We start from the raw sequence: 20,545 nt of genomic DNA, 5'->3' as shown, positions 1-20,545 counted from the left end.
CTGCAGAGGCAGGTTCCACAACTATCTTCCTTGGATGTCCACAAGTTTTCTAGTGTGAAAAAAAATTCATTTATCTTCATTCCAACACCTATTTTGTAAACTTCTATCATGTCACCTTCAAAGTCCCCATTTGCAAAGCCTGGATCCAAACCAGCCACTGCTTTTGCCTATACTGTAGTTGAGCTGAAGGAATAAAAGGCTGCAACCCTCCAGCGCATCAGGTAATGGGAGAAAGTACATTCACAGCTGACCTCCCAAATTGCCCAGGAGAGTAAAGCCCTTTGGTTTGGCCCCTTGGTTGTCAGCTGCATCTATATCCCCCTTTTGAGATAATCTAACCATCACTGGCAGCAACCAATGGGGAAGCTGTTCGTTTACTTGTGATCTATTTTACTTCACAAATTATGGCAGAAAGCAACAAGTTGTAGCATTAGTAGAAGGCTTTATGTAAACTACTGGCCATGACACGAGTGAAAAGCCAGCCCCATGAGACAAGTACAGTGGTACCTCTGGTTATGTTCTTAATTCGTTTCGGAGGTCCATTCTTAACCTGAAGCACCACTTTAGCTAATGGGGCCTCCGCTGCTGTGCCACGGCCACACCATTTCTGTTCTCATCCTGAAGCAAAGCTAACCTGAAGCACTATTTCTGGGTTAGCGGAGTCTGTAACTTGAAGTACCACTGTAGCTGATACGTGCAGCAAGTATGCTAAAAGTGCAGGATATAAAGAACTTTTTAAATCAGTTTACAAATCACCAATGTTAGAAATGAAACTTGCCAGCCACAGTAGCAACAGCTATAGTACTGCTATTCTCCTGATGAAAGTAGTAATCCCTCATCTAAGGCACACATACAGAACTCAAAGTTGAGACTATCAATCAATCACATGGGAAGTTAAGGATTGTGTTGTCAAGAGCTCAGAGTTGGGTGCATTGGTTCAAGTTAAACCCTTAAAATTTGTAAGGCTGTGTGCTATTTATGGGCCAACATACCAGTTTCCTCAGGAAATCTACCTGCTCCAGTATTTAGAAAGGCTTATTCATTCCTAGTCTAAGTGTCAGCAGATAATACTGTGAAATTATACCCCTGACAGAGGCCAGTTTTGATTTTTGCTCCTTTGGGTTGCCAGTTTTTTTCTGCAAGGTGGAATCATTTTTATTTGATTTGTAATGACAGACTAAAGTTTTTCTGTGAGTCTAAGCGCAAGTCATATAGCTGGAAAGGATGCAAAAGTCCTGGGCTGAAGAAGAAACAAGAGATAAATTGTTGATCTAATGAATGACACAGCACCAATACGCTAAAACCAGATTATAAAGGCCTATCACCACTGAGTAAAAGTTTAGCACATCAATTTACGTAAAAACCATATTTTCTCAAATCTAATGCTCACTTTTGGCCAAATCACGTTGCAGAAAACAAGGTGTGCATTAGACACTCTGGCACATTAGACTCAAGTAAATGTGGTTGTTTCCCAAGGGTAGAATGAAATATTGGTGCATCTAATGCAAGACTATAGGCACTTATCCAAAGAAACCTACAGCTCAGTCAAGTGAATATATAAGCATTTTATTGAACATTCAAACTTCATTAAGACATGTGCAAATGGCAATTTTAATGGGTTTAACCCTAACTAAGACAATAGTAATGATTGCTTGCTGGGGTTTAGCAACAGGGTCCAGATCACACTTAACACTAATTCAATACTTTATTCAATAAATACATAGCAAACAAAAATGCATTTTTAATGCTCTTATAAAAGATTAGTCATTTTGAAAGGCCAATTTAGTCTATTATAGAACTATAATATACAATAAAGGTAGGTATGCCAGTTTAACATAATTGGCTGATTTTATGCAGCACTTATACCTTTTAGTCCATAAGTAAATAATTAAATGAAAAAGAACATCTAGCACAACCACTTCTACAGAACTAGGAAATAAATTTCTAATAAAGAAAAAATTTACAGACCCCATGACTTTCCACCCAACCCCAACAGTCTAAAACCCTAAAGAGGAGAAAGCCAAAGGCTCTCCCCACAAAAGCTCACGACAAAATGTCGCTTTGCTTATCAAAAATCTGTATTTCTGATCCGTAATGAGCATTGAGACAAGATTCAATGTATCTCCCAAGAAAGAAGCACAATGCCCGTTGTGGATCGCCTAGTCAGCAACAGCGAGCACTGCATTCCAAAAACATCTCAATCCCAGGGATTAAATGAGGTCAGCCACATTCATTGGCATTTCCTCCACTGTAGTATTGTAGAAAGTCTCAATATCCCGAAGGATCCGCTTGTCCTCCTCAGTGACAAAGTTTATAGCCACACCTTTCCTGCCAAAACGACCACCGCGGCCAATCCTGCACAGAACAGGGAAAAGAGTATAAAGAAGCTAATTTTAAACTCATTTTAAATAGCCTGTTTCCAGGGACAAAAATTGTTTTAAGTGGTACTCACTGGCAGATTAATGTTGTCACACAATTGCTGCGCTGTACTATAGCACCGTTATTCTTTTGTGCCGAAAGCATATGCAAGATTTATTTTACTCTCTTGAGTACTGGCAGATACCAACTAAAGAAAGGTTTTGGCAGCACAGACAAGCCACGTTATACCCAGCAAAACTTAACCTCCCCCACCCCCCTTCTGCATAACTCAGGCAAATTATAAGCTCACTATCGGCTTTTAAACATGGACAGAGCTTGATGTCAGCCTACAAATTACAAACCTTTTTTTCTTAACCAAAATTTTCCAAATCCAAATCCCTTGAAGCCAAACATTACATTTACTTCCTCAAAGACACAAATTTATTCAGTGGGAAAACTTACCACCACTTTTTGCAGAACCACCAGTTTTTGCAGTATCATTTACAGGGCACACTGGAGATATACAGGTTAAAAAAAACAAAACCCACAACTTCTGCTTTCACCTGACCAAGGTATTAAGAGCTTTTAAGACAAAACATAGCTCACAACAATCATTACAAAAGAAAAGTATATAAATACCAACTCGCTCTTTATTGAAACAGTGTGCCGCTTACGAATCCACGTCCTAAATTACGCCAACGTCGCTTCTGAGCACCTTCCCGTCATCAACTGGGCTAGCGACTCCTGTATTTTTTTACATCAAGTAACAAGGTACAATTTACTTTGTTTAGGGGACAAAGCCACTATGATAGATAACTAAGCTTAGGGAGATAAACTGAAAGCTATTAGAAGATACACCAGAGAAAGAATCCCACTGTAAGAAGAACCAAAGAGCAGCAGTGAAGGTATTGGCACAAAGAAACTTCCAATAAAGCAACAGAACAAGCTGAAAGAGGCAAAGTATTTACTTCTAGGAAGGAAAACTAATAGCAACTTTGGAAACAACATAAACCTCTGCTTTCCTAATCACAATACAACAGTAGTAGTTCTTTAAAGAACTTCTGCAGACTCAACAACACATGCCACAGAACATTAATTCAGCAGCTCTATCCCGAAAAACAATAATTAATTGCTGAGGTTCCAATACAAACAAGTTTTCCCACTGTTTTGTTTCATTGGCTAACAAAGAAGCTCTGCCCCTCCCATCCTCACAACACTATGTGCACGTACACACACTGTAGTATATGATGCAAGAAAGCAAGACAAGTATTCAGGGTGTGCAGATTCTGAAGAAGCTTCGGAATGGAAACTGAGTGGAAATTCAACTGACCTGTGAATGTAGTTCTCACGATTGGTCGGCAGATCATAATTTATAACCAACGATACTTGCTGCACATCAATGCCACGAGCCTACAAACCCAAGTAATAAATTACTATAAACACACAAAAAACTTCCCCCAGGGTCACAGTATACTTATAGCTTTGTTGACCATGTTATAGTGATGAACTACAATAATGCAAGTCCATAGTGGAGCATGGTCTTTACTCTTCCAACAGCTTGAGTAGCTCAGGTTACAAGAACCTGCACCAAACAGAACAGCTTTGGGTAAGTACGCACAAAAGGCAGGGACCATGGAAACTTACCAATAAATCAGTAGTGATCAAGACACGGCTTGAACCTGACCTAAATTCTCTCATGATAACATCTCGCTCCTTCTGGTCCATGTCACCATGCTGTATGGATAGATAAAGCTTGTTAACCAACTTCTGAAGTATCAAAAGGCTTCTCCATTTTAACCTATGGCCTTTTAAATATAAAATATTCAAAACTTTGCTAAACTATTCCTCTGGTAACTGAGGCACATTTCTTATCTGCAATAGTCAAGTACACTGGAAAATACAGAGGGGATGAAGAATGTAGCAGGTTTAAACCTCTAAGAATGGAGTTAAGCAAAAGAGGAACCTTGCTTCCAAGGGGTCTAGAAGTCTCTTCCAGTGCTCAAATTTCACCACTCAAGTATGCAATACCATGCCATTTGGACTAGGAATGCCACTTCCCATGACACCAAACATTAGTATTTGCTTCTCAGTTACCATGGCATGCAATGCATCTTCAGTATCAACACTTACCAGAGCAGAAACAGTGAAGTCTCGTGCATGCATTTTCTCTGTAAGCCAATCTACTTTCCTCCTTGTATTAAGGAAAATAACAGCCTGCGTAATGGTCAGGGTTTCATACAGATCACAGAGAGTATCAAGCTTCCATTCCTGTAAAGTTAAGGAAATTGTCATGTACACACAAGAGTGTTGCATGAGATACACATAAAACTCCAAAGTAGAATCTTAATAAAGGTGACTCGTATTTCTAGACATTAAGTAGTGTTGCACCAAAACTCCAGACTAGGACACTGGACATTAAGAAAGAGGTCCACCCAAGTCTTTTACTGATCCAGTGCATTTGTTCTTCTTCTTGTGTGTACCGTGCTAGCATTACCACAGAAGCCAAGGCGTAGCCCCAACTTCTGTGGTTTTAGCACAGTGCTTGTACAAGAAGTGCCTTCAAGATTATTAAACTTCCCCCTTACCTCTCTCTCCACATTAATGTAGAATTGTTTAATACCCTCAAGGGTCAATTCCTCTTTCTTCACAAGAATACGAATGGGATCTCTCATAAACTTTTTGGTCACTTCCAGCACATCCATTGGCATAGTGGCAGACAGCAACACAACCTGAACAGAAAAGGAGTGTTTCTTTTAAGTGGTTTGGTCTAAAATTGCTCAAGAAGCTGGTCAATGAGGAGCTAATGTATGAAACCAAGCGTCCCTGTCTGCCGTGGAATCAAAACAGACAAGGATAGAAAAGAGACAATTTTGCTTTGTGCAGGGGGAACGACAATACAGCACTACGCAGCTACATTGTAACTTTACCTGCACTAGTACAATACAGCCAAATTAACGGCCATTGTTACTGCGAGATTGCTTTTACCTGAATGTTTGTGCTCAATTTCTGAAAAATTTCATAGATTTGATCCTTAAATCCCCGGCTCAACATTTCATCTGCTTCATCCAATACAAACATTTTGATCCATTTAGGCGCTAGAACGAAAAGGAAACATTTTGGAAGCATTATAAGGGTTCTTTTAAACCACACTTGATTTCTTCTTCAGCAGGAAAAATCAATGCTAAACCACCAATCTTGCACAGAAGTCTGGAACTTCTGCCTATTCAGTTGAATAGTACACCTATTAAGATATTTTAGTCACTGCTTGTTCAAACACATTCCCACTAAGAGTTTAAATAGCACTTCACTACTTACACAGATAACGCCTGTTTAACATGTCGAACACACGTCCTGGAGTTCCCACCACAATATGGGGAGCTTCTGCTTGCAGCTTCTGCATCTCATTGCGAACATTTGTGCCACCAATGCAAGCATGACAAGTTGCACCCATATAATCGCCAAGAGCCAGAATAACTTTTTGGATCTGAAATAATATATCTCAATTAGAATGTTATTAAGCATTGCTCCACTTATTCACCAGCCACAGCAATGAATCTATACTGTGCGCAGTGACTGACACATGCAACTTGTACTTGGTTATTTTACAATGCCTTTCCTATCCACAAACGTTATCTCCAAAAGAAATGTAGTACATCTGAAGCTGTCCTCAGTCAGGTAGTTTACCACAGAGAAGTATTTGTTCTTCTACATTGAGGGGAGCCTTGGTTTTGCAAAGGGATATGAAGTATTCCCAATGTAGAACTGCAGATTAGTTTTGGTTGCACATCGGAACAGAAAATAGCTACCAGTCACCACACATGCAGAAGCATTGTAGTGCCTATTAAAACTAAGATCTACCTGGGCCACGTTGTTTCAGTGTACAACTTACAGTACAACTTTATGGTAACATTTAAATAAATGACCCTCAGAGATTAGAGGTGAAACTTGGCAGGTTCTTTACATGTCCACCTATCATTTATCAAACAGCTTGGTATATCCACTTAAGAACTGCAAATTACCAGTTATAGATAGCCTTATTTATATATTTAATGCTATATTTAAAGCAGTTTAACTTAGGCAAAATCATCTAAACTGAAAAGTAACTGATGCTGTGTCAACCCATCCTAGACACCTTTCCTCCCCTGAAGCAAGTTATGGATTGCTGTCAATGCTTAATTTCATTGCTAACATCCTGCTGTCTTCCACAAGAAATGATGTAAAATTCAACTCAAAAGTTCACTAGGATCTTCTTGTTGAACTGGATTAACAGCAAATGCATAGTCACTTGGGCGATTGTTTCAAATATTTTTCAAAGTTGTTATGCACTCAGTCAAACCATAAAATTCTCCAGAAGTTCTATGTTGGTCTTAAACATTTATCGCAATATTGAATGTTCTATTCAGAAGAACTAGAATTTAATGGAAATGTGTAGTGCCACAAAAAGCTGTTCAAAACAGAAGATTTAAGAGACTGAAGCACACACAGTACAAATTACATACATACAGAGAAAAATCAACTGATCACATGCGCACTGCAGTTTCCATGTTGCACAACTGCATGCATTTTTTAAGAGTGCCCTTATTTATTTTTTTACGAAGACTTAAAATTCAGATTAAAATGTTTTAATATAATGGAGACTTGTGGATATGCCCCTTCATCACTCCTACACAGCTGTTACCCAGCTTCATCACAGCTTCAGAGGCCCATTGTCCCAGCTGACTTCTCTCCATGTATTTAAAGGAGAAAAGTTAGTGGGACAGAGGCCTGTTTCCATTTTTATAACCCAGAGATGAGATGTCACCCTGCAAGGAATGTTAACTGTCCTACAGTTGTGAAACCTGAAACCTATGCAACATGTAAGCAGCTTTTAACTACACTATCAATACCTGTTGAGCCAGTTCTCTGGTTGGGGCCAATACTAGTGCTTGGGTCTCCTTGAGATCAATCTCCAACTGTTGCAGGATGGAAATAGCAAATGTGGCTGTCTTGCCAGTACCTGACTGAGCTTGAGCAATCACATCATACCCTAAAAAAAGGATAGATATTTACTGCTCCCACACAACACATCAAGGATTCAGTTTAACTGTTATTTCCTTTTCAAGTGATCAGCAGTTACAAATTATCTCCATTTCAGGTCAGTCCCGAAAGATGGTATACCATCATCTCACTTTACAAGGAAAGATGTGTTTTACTTCCACCCCAAGGCTGGGAACTCAAGCCAAAGAACAGTACTTAGTACCTACCAATAATAAGCACATTACTAGTAGCTTACCTTTGATGCATGGAATAATAGCACGCTGCTGAATAGCTGAAGGTTTCTCAAAACCATATGCATAAATGCCCCTGAGGAGGGATTCTTTTAAGTTCATATCATCAAAATTGTCAACAATTTCATTCCAGTTGCTCTGCAAAAGAAAAGAAAAATGTTTTACTTCACTCATCATCCCTATCGACATTTTAAAGGAACTATCAATGAAATACTAACCTCAATGACGCCATCGGGGTCCATTCCCTCTGGGCCATGGTCTCTGTTTAAATAAAAAAGCCAAAGCTGTCAGCCAAACCAGCAAGTTTCAAACTTCTATGGATGCAACAAAATTAAAAACTGATACAAATGCTGTGATGAATTACTCCAGAGCACACCTCCCAACAATGTTACAGCTGCCATCTACCAACTGCCAACATAAGTTGGAAAGCAACTAACTTTTAGAGCAGATAAACTGAAATTGGTGACTAAATTAGGGCCAATAATTTAAATTGGTTTACTCTAAGCAACTTATTTGAATATCACCATTATTGAACTGCTCACTGTATTTTTAAAAATCATCCTTAAATCAAGAAATGCCATTTCAAAAGAATCAGGGATTTGGTTTTGTTCATTTTCCAAACCCTAGTATGTATATTTTGTAAGCATAAAATGTTAAGACCCAGATTAAATGCACTCTTAGAATTCAGGATGACCATCCCACATTTATTGCTTTGTCAGAAATGTACTTGGTGTATTGTGAAATGGAAATTTTTAGACCCAAGACTAACTTGGCAAGTCTTCACTCAACCTACTTTTCCACAAGGTGGTGAGCTCCACCATTATACACTAAAGACTTAATACATTTAAGTCTTCGTGATAAAGCATAAACTCTCAATTTCTATTTAGACCAGAATCAAACACCAGTGGCACTCAGAACTGAAATCTTTGTGTAGTATAATGCTGGCATGGCAATCACATGGCCACACACAGCACGTGCTGCATACAGGCCACCATCAGGAATACAGTCATTTATAAACTAAGGAAAATTTGGTAGGCGTTTTTGTTTTCCGAAGAAAGCTAGAAGCAGATTGCAGTCTACTTCTCACATGTTACCTGCTACCTCAAAAAAATGCTCATAGGTTGCTTCACTGTTGCAAACAGTTTGTCCCCGCCATTTTAGGTTGAGCGGATCCAGATCAACCCCCCCACCCCAATCCGGATCTACAGCCCCGGCCATAGTACGTTAAAGTCATTTTCTATGGAAATTTCACATCAACAATATGCATTGCATTAAGGAAGGATCTTTTTTGGGGAGGGGGGAGACATTTTCGCGTTAAAGGGAGACCCTGGCCTACACGTGGAAGAGAAGCTACTCCATTTATCTTCAGTCAGCACATGTTGCAATCTAAGGAAAGCTGGGTTTGACAAGCAGCTTTCGCACCTTACAATGCCTGCAAGGATGTGTGCGGGGGGGGGGGCTAAGAAAAATGAAGGCAGGACACGTGCCTCGTTATCAGCAGCGAGACCCGCTCTCAACCCGTGCATTCCCGTCCCCGTCCTTCCCGTGATCAGCCCTCTCGCCGAAATCTCGCGAGAACCCCGCCCCTGAGCCTCGACTGCGCAAGTCGAGGACACGCCGGGGACTGCCGAGGCCGCCGACGGACGAGAACAGCTTGCGAGCCGCACCCCTCCCGACCCTGTCCCCCCCCCTTTTCGATCGAGTGAAAATGGAATCTTCCGAAGCAGGCGCGCTCGGGGAGGCAGCCTTCCTGGCCGCCGCTTGGACGAAACCATGCGGCCTCCGTGTAAAAGTGGGGGGGGGGGGAGGCCGTCCCCCGATGCGGCGCAACTAAGACACCAATCATGAAAGCGAGATGGGGGGGGGGAACCAACCGTTGCGGGCTGTACTATTCGAGGCATTTACAAAGGGGAGATCGGGGAAAGGCGGTCCCGTCGCCCCGTGAGAGTGAGGCAGGTCGGGGCCTCAATCTACTGAGCGAGGGGAGGGCGAAGAGGACGGCAGCCGCAGCGGCCTTGGGAGCGACCATGGCGCGTCCCTCTCGCCGCCCCGCTTGTCCAACGTCACGGCCCTCGAAAGCGCTTCTCCCGTCACTCTCGACGCCTCCGCTTCGAGCCTTAAATAGCCCGAAGCCGCCCTTGGCACGCAGGGCCGCGCCTCCCTTTCCCCGCGCGCCACACTTTACCTGCCGTAATCCGCGGAGCCGCCTGACATGTTCCGATAACCACCGCTCTCCTCAACTGAAAAGGCAGCGCCTCCGCTGCGCCGGCTTTATATAGCCTTCCCGTTGGCCGGAACTACTTTTACTCCCCCTTCCTCTTGCTGCGGAGGGATATGGACAGCAACTTGCGGTGCGGCGTAGTGGGGGGAGGGAAAGCAAGAGCAAGCCCACCACAGAACCAGCCATTTCCTCCCACCTGCTGGTCCCGAGAAGGACCGGATGCTTTGTATGCTTTTCCCAACCCCCATTAATGAAGACTAACGAGGATTCTGGCTTTCTCAATCCGGAAAACGGCGAGACCTTGTGTGGGACTACTTTACGCTGTGAGTCGCGGAGGAATATTGCAGCAGTTGAGGAGACCGACTGCGTCCCGCTTTCCCCCCTCCCCCTCCTCCCGCCACCTCGAGTCTTGTAAACGGGGTTTCCGAGTTCGCCCCTGCTCCGGCGGGGAAGGCGGCTGGGTTGAAATCGTAGTGGGGAGGAGCAATGAAATAAGGGCGAGCGGGGAGAATTAGTGGCTGCTGCTGCTTCAGGACGGGGGAGAGAATGGGGGAGGGGAGGTTAGTTGTAAGGTAAAGAAGGGGGTGGGGAAACCAGGGGGCGTTGGGTGATAAATGAAGAATAAGAGGAAAAGGGCGCCGGTGAAATGAGTGTGAGGAGAAACCTTGAAGGGGAGACTGTAAAATGGGTGCAAGACGGACGGGCTGAGGGCATCCATGAGGGGAAGTAAGAAATGGAGTGACCCGGAGAGGGGCAGAATTGGAGTCGAGAAGGGGGAAGAGACGAGAAATAAGGCACCTGAAACAAGCCTGATCTTTTTATATGTATCAATCTCAGGCTTGTTTCAGATATATATATATATCTTCCTCCATGGAGCTGAAGGTGTGCTACAAGGAGGTCTCCCGTCCAGGCAGAGACCGGACTCAAGATCTGGCTTGCTTCAGCAAAAGTGGCTGCTTCATGCCCCTTACTTCTCCTCTCTTCCTTCTTCTTCACTCCAATTCTGCCCCTCTCCTGGCCGCTCCATCTCTTACTTATATCTATCTATAACCTGATTTCCTTTTTTGTTCCTTTTTCTTACACATCACGGGCACCTAGAATCCATTCTGGCCCAGTTTCCACCACTTTCTATCCTCTACAGTTGTCTTCTTCTTTGCATTTATAAACCACCCTTATCTTCACAGAAGCTCAAGGTGGTGTGCATGGTTCTCCCCATTTCACCCCCCACAACACCCCTGCGAGGTAGATTAGGCTAAGAGATGGTGTCTGGTCCAAGGTCACCCTACTGCTGAGACCCTCCCTGCCTGCAGACTGTCTTGCCAGAGTGCTACATGCTCTAGTTATCTTCTGCTTGGACTACTGCAATGTGCTCTACGTTGGGCTACCTTTGAAGGTGACCCGGAAACTGCAATTAATCCACAATGCAGGAGCTAGACTGGTGACTGGGAGTGGCCGCCAGGAGCACATAACACCGGTCCTGAGAGATCTGCATTGTCTCCCAGTACATTTCCGAGCACAATTCAAAGTGTTGGTGCTGACCTTTAAAGCCTTAAACGGCCTCGGTCCTGTATCCCTGAGGGAGCGTCTCCACCCCCATCATTCAGCCCGGACACTGAGGTCCAGCGCTGAGGGCCTTCTGGCGGTTCCCTCGCTGCGAGAAGTGAGGTTACAGGGAACCAGACGGAGGGCCTTCTCGGTAGTGGCACCCGTCCTGTGGAACGCCTTGCCATCAGATGTGAAGGAAATAAGTAGCTATCTTTAAAAGACCTCTGAAGGCAGCCCTGTTTAGGGAAGTTTTTAATATTTAATGCTGTATTGTTTTTAACACTTGATTGGAAGCCACTCTGAGTGGCTGGGGAAACTCAGCCAGATGGGCAGGGTATAAATAATAAATTATTATTATTATTAAATAAGTAAATGACAGTTGGAACCTGGAAGGTCCTGATTCATATCTCGCTTGGAGCGCAAGCTCCTTTGGCAACGCTGCTCTTGCTCTGCCTGCCTCAACTCTCCTGCCTGCAGTAGGGCATTCTTCAGGTTGCCTATCTTGCAGGGCTCAGTGGAGCACTTTGAAAACTTGTTTAAAGCAGCATCGAGCACATGCTCTCATAATTCAAAATGATAGAGCTGGGAAAGATTTGTAGCCACTGCCAGTGAACGTAAAGCAAGACAATACTGGCCTAAATGGTGCAGCCGTGTAAAGCAGTTTAAGGAACACCACTGCAGACCACGGCAACTTAGTATGTAAAATTAGATTGTTCATTAGTATGAGATTGCAGCTTTAAAGCTGATGGGTGTGTTGTTTGCCAGAAGCTACTTTATCCTAGACCGTACCGGATCATTGATCAGATTGTCTACTTTGACTGCCAGCAATTCTCCAGAGCCTCAGGCAGAGCTTATTCCCAGCCCTGTTTCCTCACCCTGTGATTCTCAGCTAGAGGTACTAGGCACCAAACCTGGCTTATTCTGCATGCATTCCACCACACTTTGGGCCCTTCCTAGTCTTTACAGCTGGATTTATCTGGCAAGCTCGCCACCATTACCATCTACAAAGACACTGCATACCATTTAGGCCTGTTTTTACCCATTTTTGAAACAACATAGTTGTTCTGGAAAGCTTGCTGCCTCAAAAATAAATGAACCTGGAGTAAACCTGAAGCAGTTTGTTAGCTTCGGGTCACTTGCTGCAATAGCCACATGCTAATGCTGCAATTTCAGTAGCTATCTGTAAAAGAACAGCTTCAGTCTGCCTACTGTGGTGCTATGATCAGAAAGAGTAGAAGCATCTCCTCAGGCTGTCAGCTGAGCAAACAACTCCAAATAGCTGAAGCTGTCCAAGCAAAATAGTACAAGGGGAAATAGGTTTGAAAGAAAAACACTGAGTTAAGTCCAGGGATTTATGTGGGCCAAGGGGCCAATTGGTCATTGTGCCACCAAAATCCAGGGCTCAATATGTTAATTTATTTTAGTCAGAGGTATACAAATTGTCAAGTACATAAAGGATGACAACCTCTTTGGTGAGATTATGGACCTTAATGCCAATACTATACTGGACAAGGGCTGTTTGTTATTACTGTTTGGACTGCAGGAGGACTTTTTTTAAAAAACCTAGCCTAGTCCTTGAGTTGGGGTGTGGAACCATCTCAAAGAAGCATGTCAGTCACCCAAGTAATTCTGTGGCAAGCTAGCAGGAGAAATTTCAGGTAGGATCTCACAAAGAGAAACATGAAAAAAATATATTTTATATTGCTCTGCCCTCATAAAATCTGTTAGGAAGACGGCCTTCCGTTCTAGAGGAGAAGAGCTTTCTCCAACATTTTGGTACAGTCTTTCAATGCCCAGCATACAGAGATCATAGAATCACAAAACTGTAGAATTGGAAGGGACCCCAAGGGTCATCTATTCCAGCCCCTTGCAATGCAGGAATCTTTTGCTCAGTGTGGGGCTTGAACCCACAGCCTTGAGATTGAGAGTCCCCTACTCTTACTGACTTACATCTTGAATGGGAAAGTGATGCACAGTGGTCAATGGGAGAAAATGTACACATGTTTGAGTGCAGAGTTTGCCCTTCAGACTGCACAGAGATAGACTAAGGGAGCTGAAGCAGGTGATCGCTGCTGATAAACGTCTGAAATTGTGTTGCATTAACATTTCACTTACAGTGAACTGTATTTCATTTCACATACAACACTTGGTGAAAGCCAGAATGTAACGGGAATGGTTTCTTCACACTCACAAGGAAGATTATTTATCCTGTGTTCTTAGCTGCTTAGGAAAATTCTCAGAGTTTCAATAACAGGTTGCAATGTGGCTTGAGAGAAAGGCTATTCAGTTGGGAGGAAAGGAAGAGGCTCCATTGCATGCCTAAGGCTGTTATTGCACTCTCTGAATAATACCTAAAACCTACATGCTCGGAAATTGATCTTATACAGGTTACCAGTTTCTAGTTCCTCATTCCAAAATGCACACTTCACTGCCGTGTCTTTCCTCCAACAAGAGTTCCAAATGCAACCCTAGCCTACAATGGAGGGGTTCCCAGCATTACACCCCAAGGTGGTGTTGCTTCCTCAACAGGTGCAGCTTAGGATCCAAGCAAACATCAGCCATCATGCCATGCCTCCTGCCTTTCTGCTTCCCCGTCGCATAACTCCTGCCCCAAGCTTCTAGCTCATACCGCTTTATCTGTCGAGTGAAAGACCCCACTTATTTTGCTGTCTCACACAGGGTTCCCTCTGGTTTTTGTGTCATCCTAATGGCTAGTCCCCAGGCTATCACCTCACATAGGAGGCCAGCCTGGCTTAATTATCACTTAACACATGCTGATTCCAGAGGATTAGCATGGTCTAGCACACAGCTCAATACACAAGGGTCTGGCACATGCTCAAATGGTGACCATATTTTATCCCCCTTGTTTAGGAAAGGCATTGTGATCTGGACCCAAAACCCCAAAACTGGTTCAGGGTGCCTGGTACAGACCCATCTCTATCCAGTTCTCAGAGGCTTCAACCTGGGAACGCAGCCCATCTAGGAGAAGGAAAACTCTCACCCTAAACCTCCACTGCCTTGTGGAATATGTTTGGGAGAAGAAAAGGCTAAGGAGTAAACACTACACAAATCTGGAGCAGAGTCCCTAAGACAGTTGGATGGTGCCTTGTACGCCTCCTTCTGGCATCTCCTGCAGCCAACCTGGTGCCATGTGTATTGCTCTGCTTTCATTCATACCACATCAGTGAGGCCCAGAGGGGGGTCTTGTCATCTGGGTAGCCCAGGACCTCCATACACGCTGCTCAGGCTTTCGCCCCGAGATGACTTCACCCCCAGAGGCCCACTCCATTTGTCTCGAGATAGATGGATGCCAACAAGTGTTACAGCTTTAACAACTGTGTTTATTTTATATAAACTAAAACAAATGTTAGTTCTCCTAGGGAAGAATAAGGCGAGCATCCTGAGAGAAGAAAAAAAAGAATAAGCAAATTTTGCAGTTTTGTGGAAACTATTTGCCGTAGAAAGGCACACTGGAACCGCGTCTTTTTAATATTACAGCATGCAAGCAAGCAATTCCTTTGCATGCTAATGGCAGCGCATAAACATGAACAGAGGAGGGAAATGCTGCCTCAGAAGTGCTGTTGCCATAGCTCTGCTTCGGAAAGGGGAAAAAATCTCAGCCTGGATTTCTTCCCCTGGGGAAGCCACATAAGATGAGGGCACAACGAAAACTCCGAGGCAGCAGCAGCGAGGAGTTGAGAGAGAAACAAAATCTACGACCTCGCTGCTGTCTAAAAAAGGGAAACGGCATGTTAGAGAAAAGGAACTCATGACCAAGAGATTCTTTTTTAGTTCAGCTGCACAGGGCTGCAAAGAATTTTGAGCAAGCAAGTTGGGCAGCACTCCGCAGACGAAACACCGCAATTAAGGAACGAGCCACTTTGGTGAAAATTTCCAGAAGCTCTTTGCTGCTGTGGGATCTGTCTTGCTGGCACCGCTGTTGCAGAAGCTCCGCTGGTCAGAGGGCAACTGAAACTTGAAAGCTATTCAAGTACAGCATGTCTGGCCGTCAGCTAGGAGAACGAGAAAGGACTGCTAAATATACCTGGGTTGACTTCATTGGGCAAAAGCTCGGACTTGCGCAGGACTTGGGGAGAATTTGTTCATGTCTGCCAATACTCGGAGTCACCTTTTACGCCACCTGATATGGGTCAAGGGAGAACACACAACCACAAGAAGAGCCCTGCCGGGTCAGAATCAAAGTCCCATCTACTGAGGCATATTTACAGCCATCGTTTGCACCACGAAACATTTTGAAGTGCTGCCTCCCCAAATACTTTCCACTGCAGTTGGAGAAAGCAGTGAAATCTTGCAAGCAGAATGAGGCCAGAACACTGTGGGGAGGGCGAAAACGTCATATGCAATCCTATATCTCTTCAGGTGGCATTCTGTGTATTTATGCCTGTCGTATTTTGATGAAAATCCTGTACAGAAAAATGCGAGTCATCTCCACAAACACAGACAGAAGCTTACAGTGGTTTTTTTTTTTTTTTTGGCTGTTGCTGAAATCTCCAGAGCGGCTTATCCCTGACCTCCCCTCCACCCGGCCGCCCTGCACACTGCAGTTCTCTCTTTTTGTCACTTTTGCAATGTTTTTGACACTAGCTTAGCTCTGCATCTAACCGCTTCCTGGCAGTGATGTGCTGGCAATTGGGAGAGAAATAAGAAAGCAGTTTTTTTTCTTCAAACTTTAAAATTCCAGGCATCTCTTTCCTGCCATGGGATCCCTGTGAATTCTAGAGACTTCTGGGGCAAGTCCTAGATGAGGGACATGCGCCATTCACACAGGGTGTTTTCCTGGCCTCGAGCGTTGTGGCTTCCTCAAGTTAGCAGAGAGTGTTGCCTGATCCTCTCCCCATGGCTATACATTCCAGAGGAAGATTGCGTGTCAAGACCCCACAGTCACCCCCTCTGTGCTGGTCCCGGGGGGGGGGTTACCATGCGGCGTGGTCCGTGTCCGGTCCGAGGCTGAAGTGGGGTGCAAGGCAGGGAGTTGCGCGGGGTCAGGAACTCTGGAAGAGCAGGTCAGGGTGCCGGCAGGAACAGGTTACCAATGATGTTGCTCCTGCAACCTGGGACTGGGCTGACTGGCCTTTATCTCCTCTGAGGCATAGGGCGGTCCTGGCCCACAGGTGACTTGCCTCTCCTGGCCTGGAGGCGAGCACTCCTCCTGTGGGAACTTAATTCCCTCCGCCTCTCTGCCCTGAGCCTCTGCAGCTCAGGAGAGGCTGGAGGGTTACTGGACCCAGAGGCAACCTCACCTTCCCCCGACAGGGCTGGGAGAGGAGCACCTGCAGGCAATGGGTCCTCGATCACCTCTGGAGCCAGAGCAGATTCAGCTGGTGTCTGCTCCTGAGGATCCAGCACAGGTGAGGGGCCTTCAGGTTCAAGCCCCTGCCCTGGCTCAGCCAGCCCTGGAGGTGGGGACTCCTGTGCAGGCTGGGATTCCTCAGGTTCAGCCTCTGAATCAGATTCCCAGGCCATCACACCCTCGTTGGGAAATAACTCGCACAAGGACACGGATATTAGGTTAATATTATTGGGCAAATTTGGCCACAATTTTATTGAATTACAGAATGTGAGCGGTATTGGCTTAGGCGTTGATTGGACCAGACTATATCTGACTCCTGCCCGATGCGCAGGAAGTCCGGTAAGGGCAAACCACCGGTAGGGGGAGCCCTGTCGATGCAGACCAACTCGAACTCCCCCTGGTGTTCCCATCGGGGTCGTGTCATGGCCCTAGACCCCGACCCGGGCTTCGGACAAGATCAACACCCCCGGATTCCTTTAATGGAATACCCTTAAGCTTGGAGGGGCAGGTGATGGCCACACCTCCCCTCCCCCACATAAGGTCAAACAATGCCTAACCGCAACTCTAACAAAGTTGTGACGATTGCTACGAGGTAGGCGAAAATCAAGTGGCCAGTGCCAATTTGCCAAATGGAAAAATTCCTACCAGGCCCCTCAATGGCGACCAACCGAGGTCCATAGCAAGGCCAGTGCCTAAACCTTTCGAAATAGGGAGGGAGGGCGGGTGATTGAGGAAGCGAGCCAAAGAGGAAGCCCTCCGGGCTCGCTCCTCTGTTTAAATGGACCCGGCCACGCCCCCCAGCCAGCGGATTGGCTGGCCGGGCTCTGACGTGGCTGGGATCTCCCGGGCAATGGGGGACAAAGTCCCCCACCCCCGGTGGGGAGTGGGTGGCCACGCGGTCCACCGCAACCTCTCCCCACTGGGAAGTGGAGCAGATTTATGGGAAGGGGGCAGAACTCAGGAGCATAGCAAACTGCCTTCCGTACGCCAAAAAAACCCAGGCAACGTCATGTCAATGTGGCATTTCCGTCTGCCGTCATGATTCAAAACGGCACCTGGCATCCAAACTTCGATGCAGACCACTGCCCCCCCCATTGGAAACCCTTGCACCAAGTTGATATCTGGAGAGGTGGCTGAACCTATGCCAAAAAATGGGCAAGGCCATGCCAAAGTCACATTTGGGCTGCCATCATGATTCAAAATGGCTCCCAGCATCCAAAAATCAACAAAGAGTGCCGCCTCCACCTCAGGAACCCTCTTGCTGAGTTTGGTGGTGATATTTCGACAGAGAACAAATGGAAGCTCCTGCAGCCAAGCCGTGGAAGCCCCGTCGGATGTTCGGCTTCCAAAAACAGTTCGCAAACCGGAACAGTCACTTCTGAGTTTGCAATGTCCGGGAGCCAAAATGTTCGGGAGCTAAGCTGTTTGAAAACCAAGGTACGACTGTACTTGGTGTAAGACAGCTTCTTATGTTCCTCTATTCTGTTAGGATAGGTGAAGTTAGCTATGCTAATCTCTCCTGGCAAGCTCTTGTCTGTTTATTGCCATTAACTAATCAAAACCAAGTTACTAGATCTCAAGCTTTCTTGGAAGCCAGCCCTTTCCCTTAATCTCAGGTGTGTTGGAGGCCTTTGCAACAGGGTGAGAGGAACTACCTTGCATGTACTCAGAGGCACACTTTTAATTATTACATCAGCTGCTCAACAACTGAAGATTTGCTGAACCAGATTTCTTTTGCCGTTTTCTAGTTTGCAATTATTCTTTCAAACCAAGTCCCCAACCCAGCCTGTTTACTGTGGCAGATGTTCCCATTCCTTTGCGAAGGAAGACCCTATAATCCTTGAAAGGCTGAGCGCTGTCTCCGACATTCAGCAAAGCATTTAATGCAGCCTAGTCTGTGTCCCTTGAATAGTTCTTGAATAGCAACTTGAAAAAGGGAAGTGTGTGTGAAAAATTGTCCTCATTGGGCTGTGTGAGCCAAAAAGATGCCCTCTATTCCTCATCCTTGAATGGCCTTGTCAGCTCACTGTCTCGATTTTCTGCATTGCCCAAGCGATTTTGCTTTTTCTAGGCTGGAATTGTCTTTGACAGCGAAGTTTTCTTGGGGTCGGCCAGGGAGTCAATTTTGGGGGAGGCAGGGAATGTTTGGGGGAGTTGTTTTGTTCATGTCTTTAACCTCTTGCAGGAAAAAAATCTGTTTGGAATGTTTTTAAATTGGTATTTTGCAGGGGGCTTTTATAAGGCAGCTTCTTGCAGGCTGTTCAGAAGCACCGAAATGCATTTTGTAGCAGGAGCTGACACTTGAGCAATCAGAATAGCCTGCTTAATAGCAGTTGAAACATGGCCTTGCAACTCATAGAATAGCAGCCCCTCTCACTTTCTCTCTCTGTGTATCTTACCTTCTTCTAGGATTAATTAATTTGGGGCAATGAACAAGCCCATTTGTACTTCAGTTGAAAGGGTGGGAAAATGCAGCTTTTCATCACCCTGACTGTGAGGGTGATGGGCTCTGCAAATTAAAAGGGTAACTAATTTGGTGTTAAGTAATCTTGTATGCCCACTTTGAGGACTTGGCTATTCAAATCAGGAGCTGAGGCACAAGGCAGTAGTCAGGAGCAAAGCGTCAGTCAGTTGAGAAGCAAGCCCAAAGTCTGCTTTTGTTGCTGCTTTTTAAATGAATATTTTGTACCATTTTATGTAAACTGCTTAGAGACTTTTAAAAAGTAACTGGTATGTAAATCTTGCAGAAATAAAAGTCAGGTCCAGTGAACAAGATCTTTTCAGCACAAGCAGAGACCTTTGTTGTTTTCCAGGCCTTTTAATTGAGGTAGTTTAGACTCTTAATTCTTAAATATGTTTTTTTTTGAGGGGGAGGCAGTGAGTTCTATTTTATCATATTTATGTGATCCCCATCTTTTTCATTGTTTTATGTTTTCCTTTGTATTTCAGTGGGTTTTTAAGGAACTTATTTTAATTATTTATTGCAACCTGTCCAGAGAACCTTCTGTTATGGGTTGGTGTATAAACCACAGACTTGGAAAGGACCACGAGGGTCATCTAGTCCAACCCCCTGCCATGAAGGAATATTTGGCGTGATGTGGGTCTTGAACTCACAACCCTGAGATTAAGCGTCTTATGCTCTACCAACTGAGCCAACCCAGCAATGTCAAAATAAAGTCAGATAGCCATCCGTCCGATATTCCAGAGGACAGTCTCTTATTTGACGGGCTTTCTGGTTCAAGTACAGTTTAGAGATCCTGTCACGGAACTGCCATCTGAGCTGGAGGTGGAGAGGAGGCTCCAGAAGGATGGTGGAGAGGGTCCCAGTAGGGAGAGAGGTAGCCCATCTGCTGGGGAAGGAAATCAGCGTAACACCAGTGGAGAAGGGGGGCAGATGGGGGAATCGGAGAGGTGGCTCCAGGACTCTTCGCCAGAGACCAGCGGAGAGGGCACGAGTACTCCTTTGCCCACACCCACTTTGCGCAGAAGACTTCCGCGCAGGCAAGGTAGGAGGAGACTGGGCGTCAAACAGCTTCTATGCTGGAAGAGGTTCAAGAAACGCCCACTGACGGATTCTGCCAGCGACTGAGGCGCCATGGAACTTGAGGCTGTCCAGAGAGAAAGGGTTCAACCAGGCAACCTAGCCAGGAGTAACGGCAACTTACGCACGAGCAACCCCTAGAACCATTACAGATCCAGAAGAAGGGAGAGCAGGGTGGCATGGGGGGGGGGGCGCTTGAAGTTGTCAGATGGAAGCGCCTAGGTAGCACACTGAGCAGATGCACTCAGGTCACCTGGTTACAGGCTTCCCCCATTATGGAGAGATGTATTTCTGTTTACATT

At 45.2% G+C, this 20,545-nt stretch overlaps 1 protein-coding gene across 3 annotated transcripts; it reads right to left on the bottom strand.

Moving 5' to 3' along the window:
- Positions 1-1,550: 1,550 nt before the first annotated feature.
- EIF4A2 (eukaryotic translation initiation factor 4A2) lies at positions 1,551-9,933 on the bottom strand. 3 transcript variants are annotated; one of them, XR_014511743.1, is made up of 12 exons: positions 9,811-9,933; positions 7,844-7,886; positions 7,631-7,763; positions 7,245-7,384; positions 5,674-5,842; positions 5,344-5,453; positions 4,944-5,087; positions 4,489-4,626; positions 4,003-4,092; positions 3,689-3,768; positions 2,998-3,102; positions 1,551-2,355 (listed from the first exon to the last, which is right to left on the bottom strand). XR_014511743.1 is itself a non-coding variant. In XM_083442351.1 (11 exons), the coding sequence occupies exons 1-11, from the start codon at positions 9,837-9,839 to the stop codon at positions 2,211-2,213; spliced, it is 1,221 nt and encodes a 406-aa protein (XP_083298477.1). In that variant the 5' UTR covers positions 9,840-9,933; the 3' UTR covers positions 1,551-2,210. The 3 variants fall into 3 exon arrangements, 1 of the variants encoding a protein (XP_083298477.1); XR_014511744.1 differs by having other exon boundaries at positions 3,002-3,102; XM_083442351.1 differs by lacking the exon at positions 2,998-3,102.
- Positions 9,934-20,545: the final 10,612 nt, after the last annotated feature.

Source organism: Podarcis tiliguerta (assembly GCF_965153285.1).
Source record: "Podarcis tiliguerta genome assembly, chromosome: 5".
NCBI classification, from domain to species: Eukaryota; Metazoa; Chordata; class Lepidosauria; order Squamata; family Lacertidae; genus Podarcis; species Podarcis tiliguerta.
The sequence above is the reverse complement of the archived record's forward strand: the minus strand, read 5'-3'. Positions and strand labels throughout refer to the sequence as shown.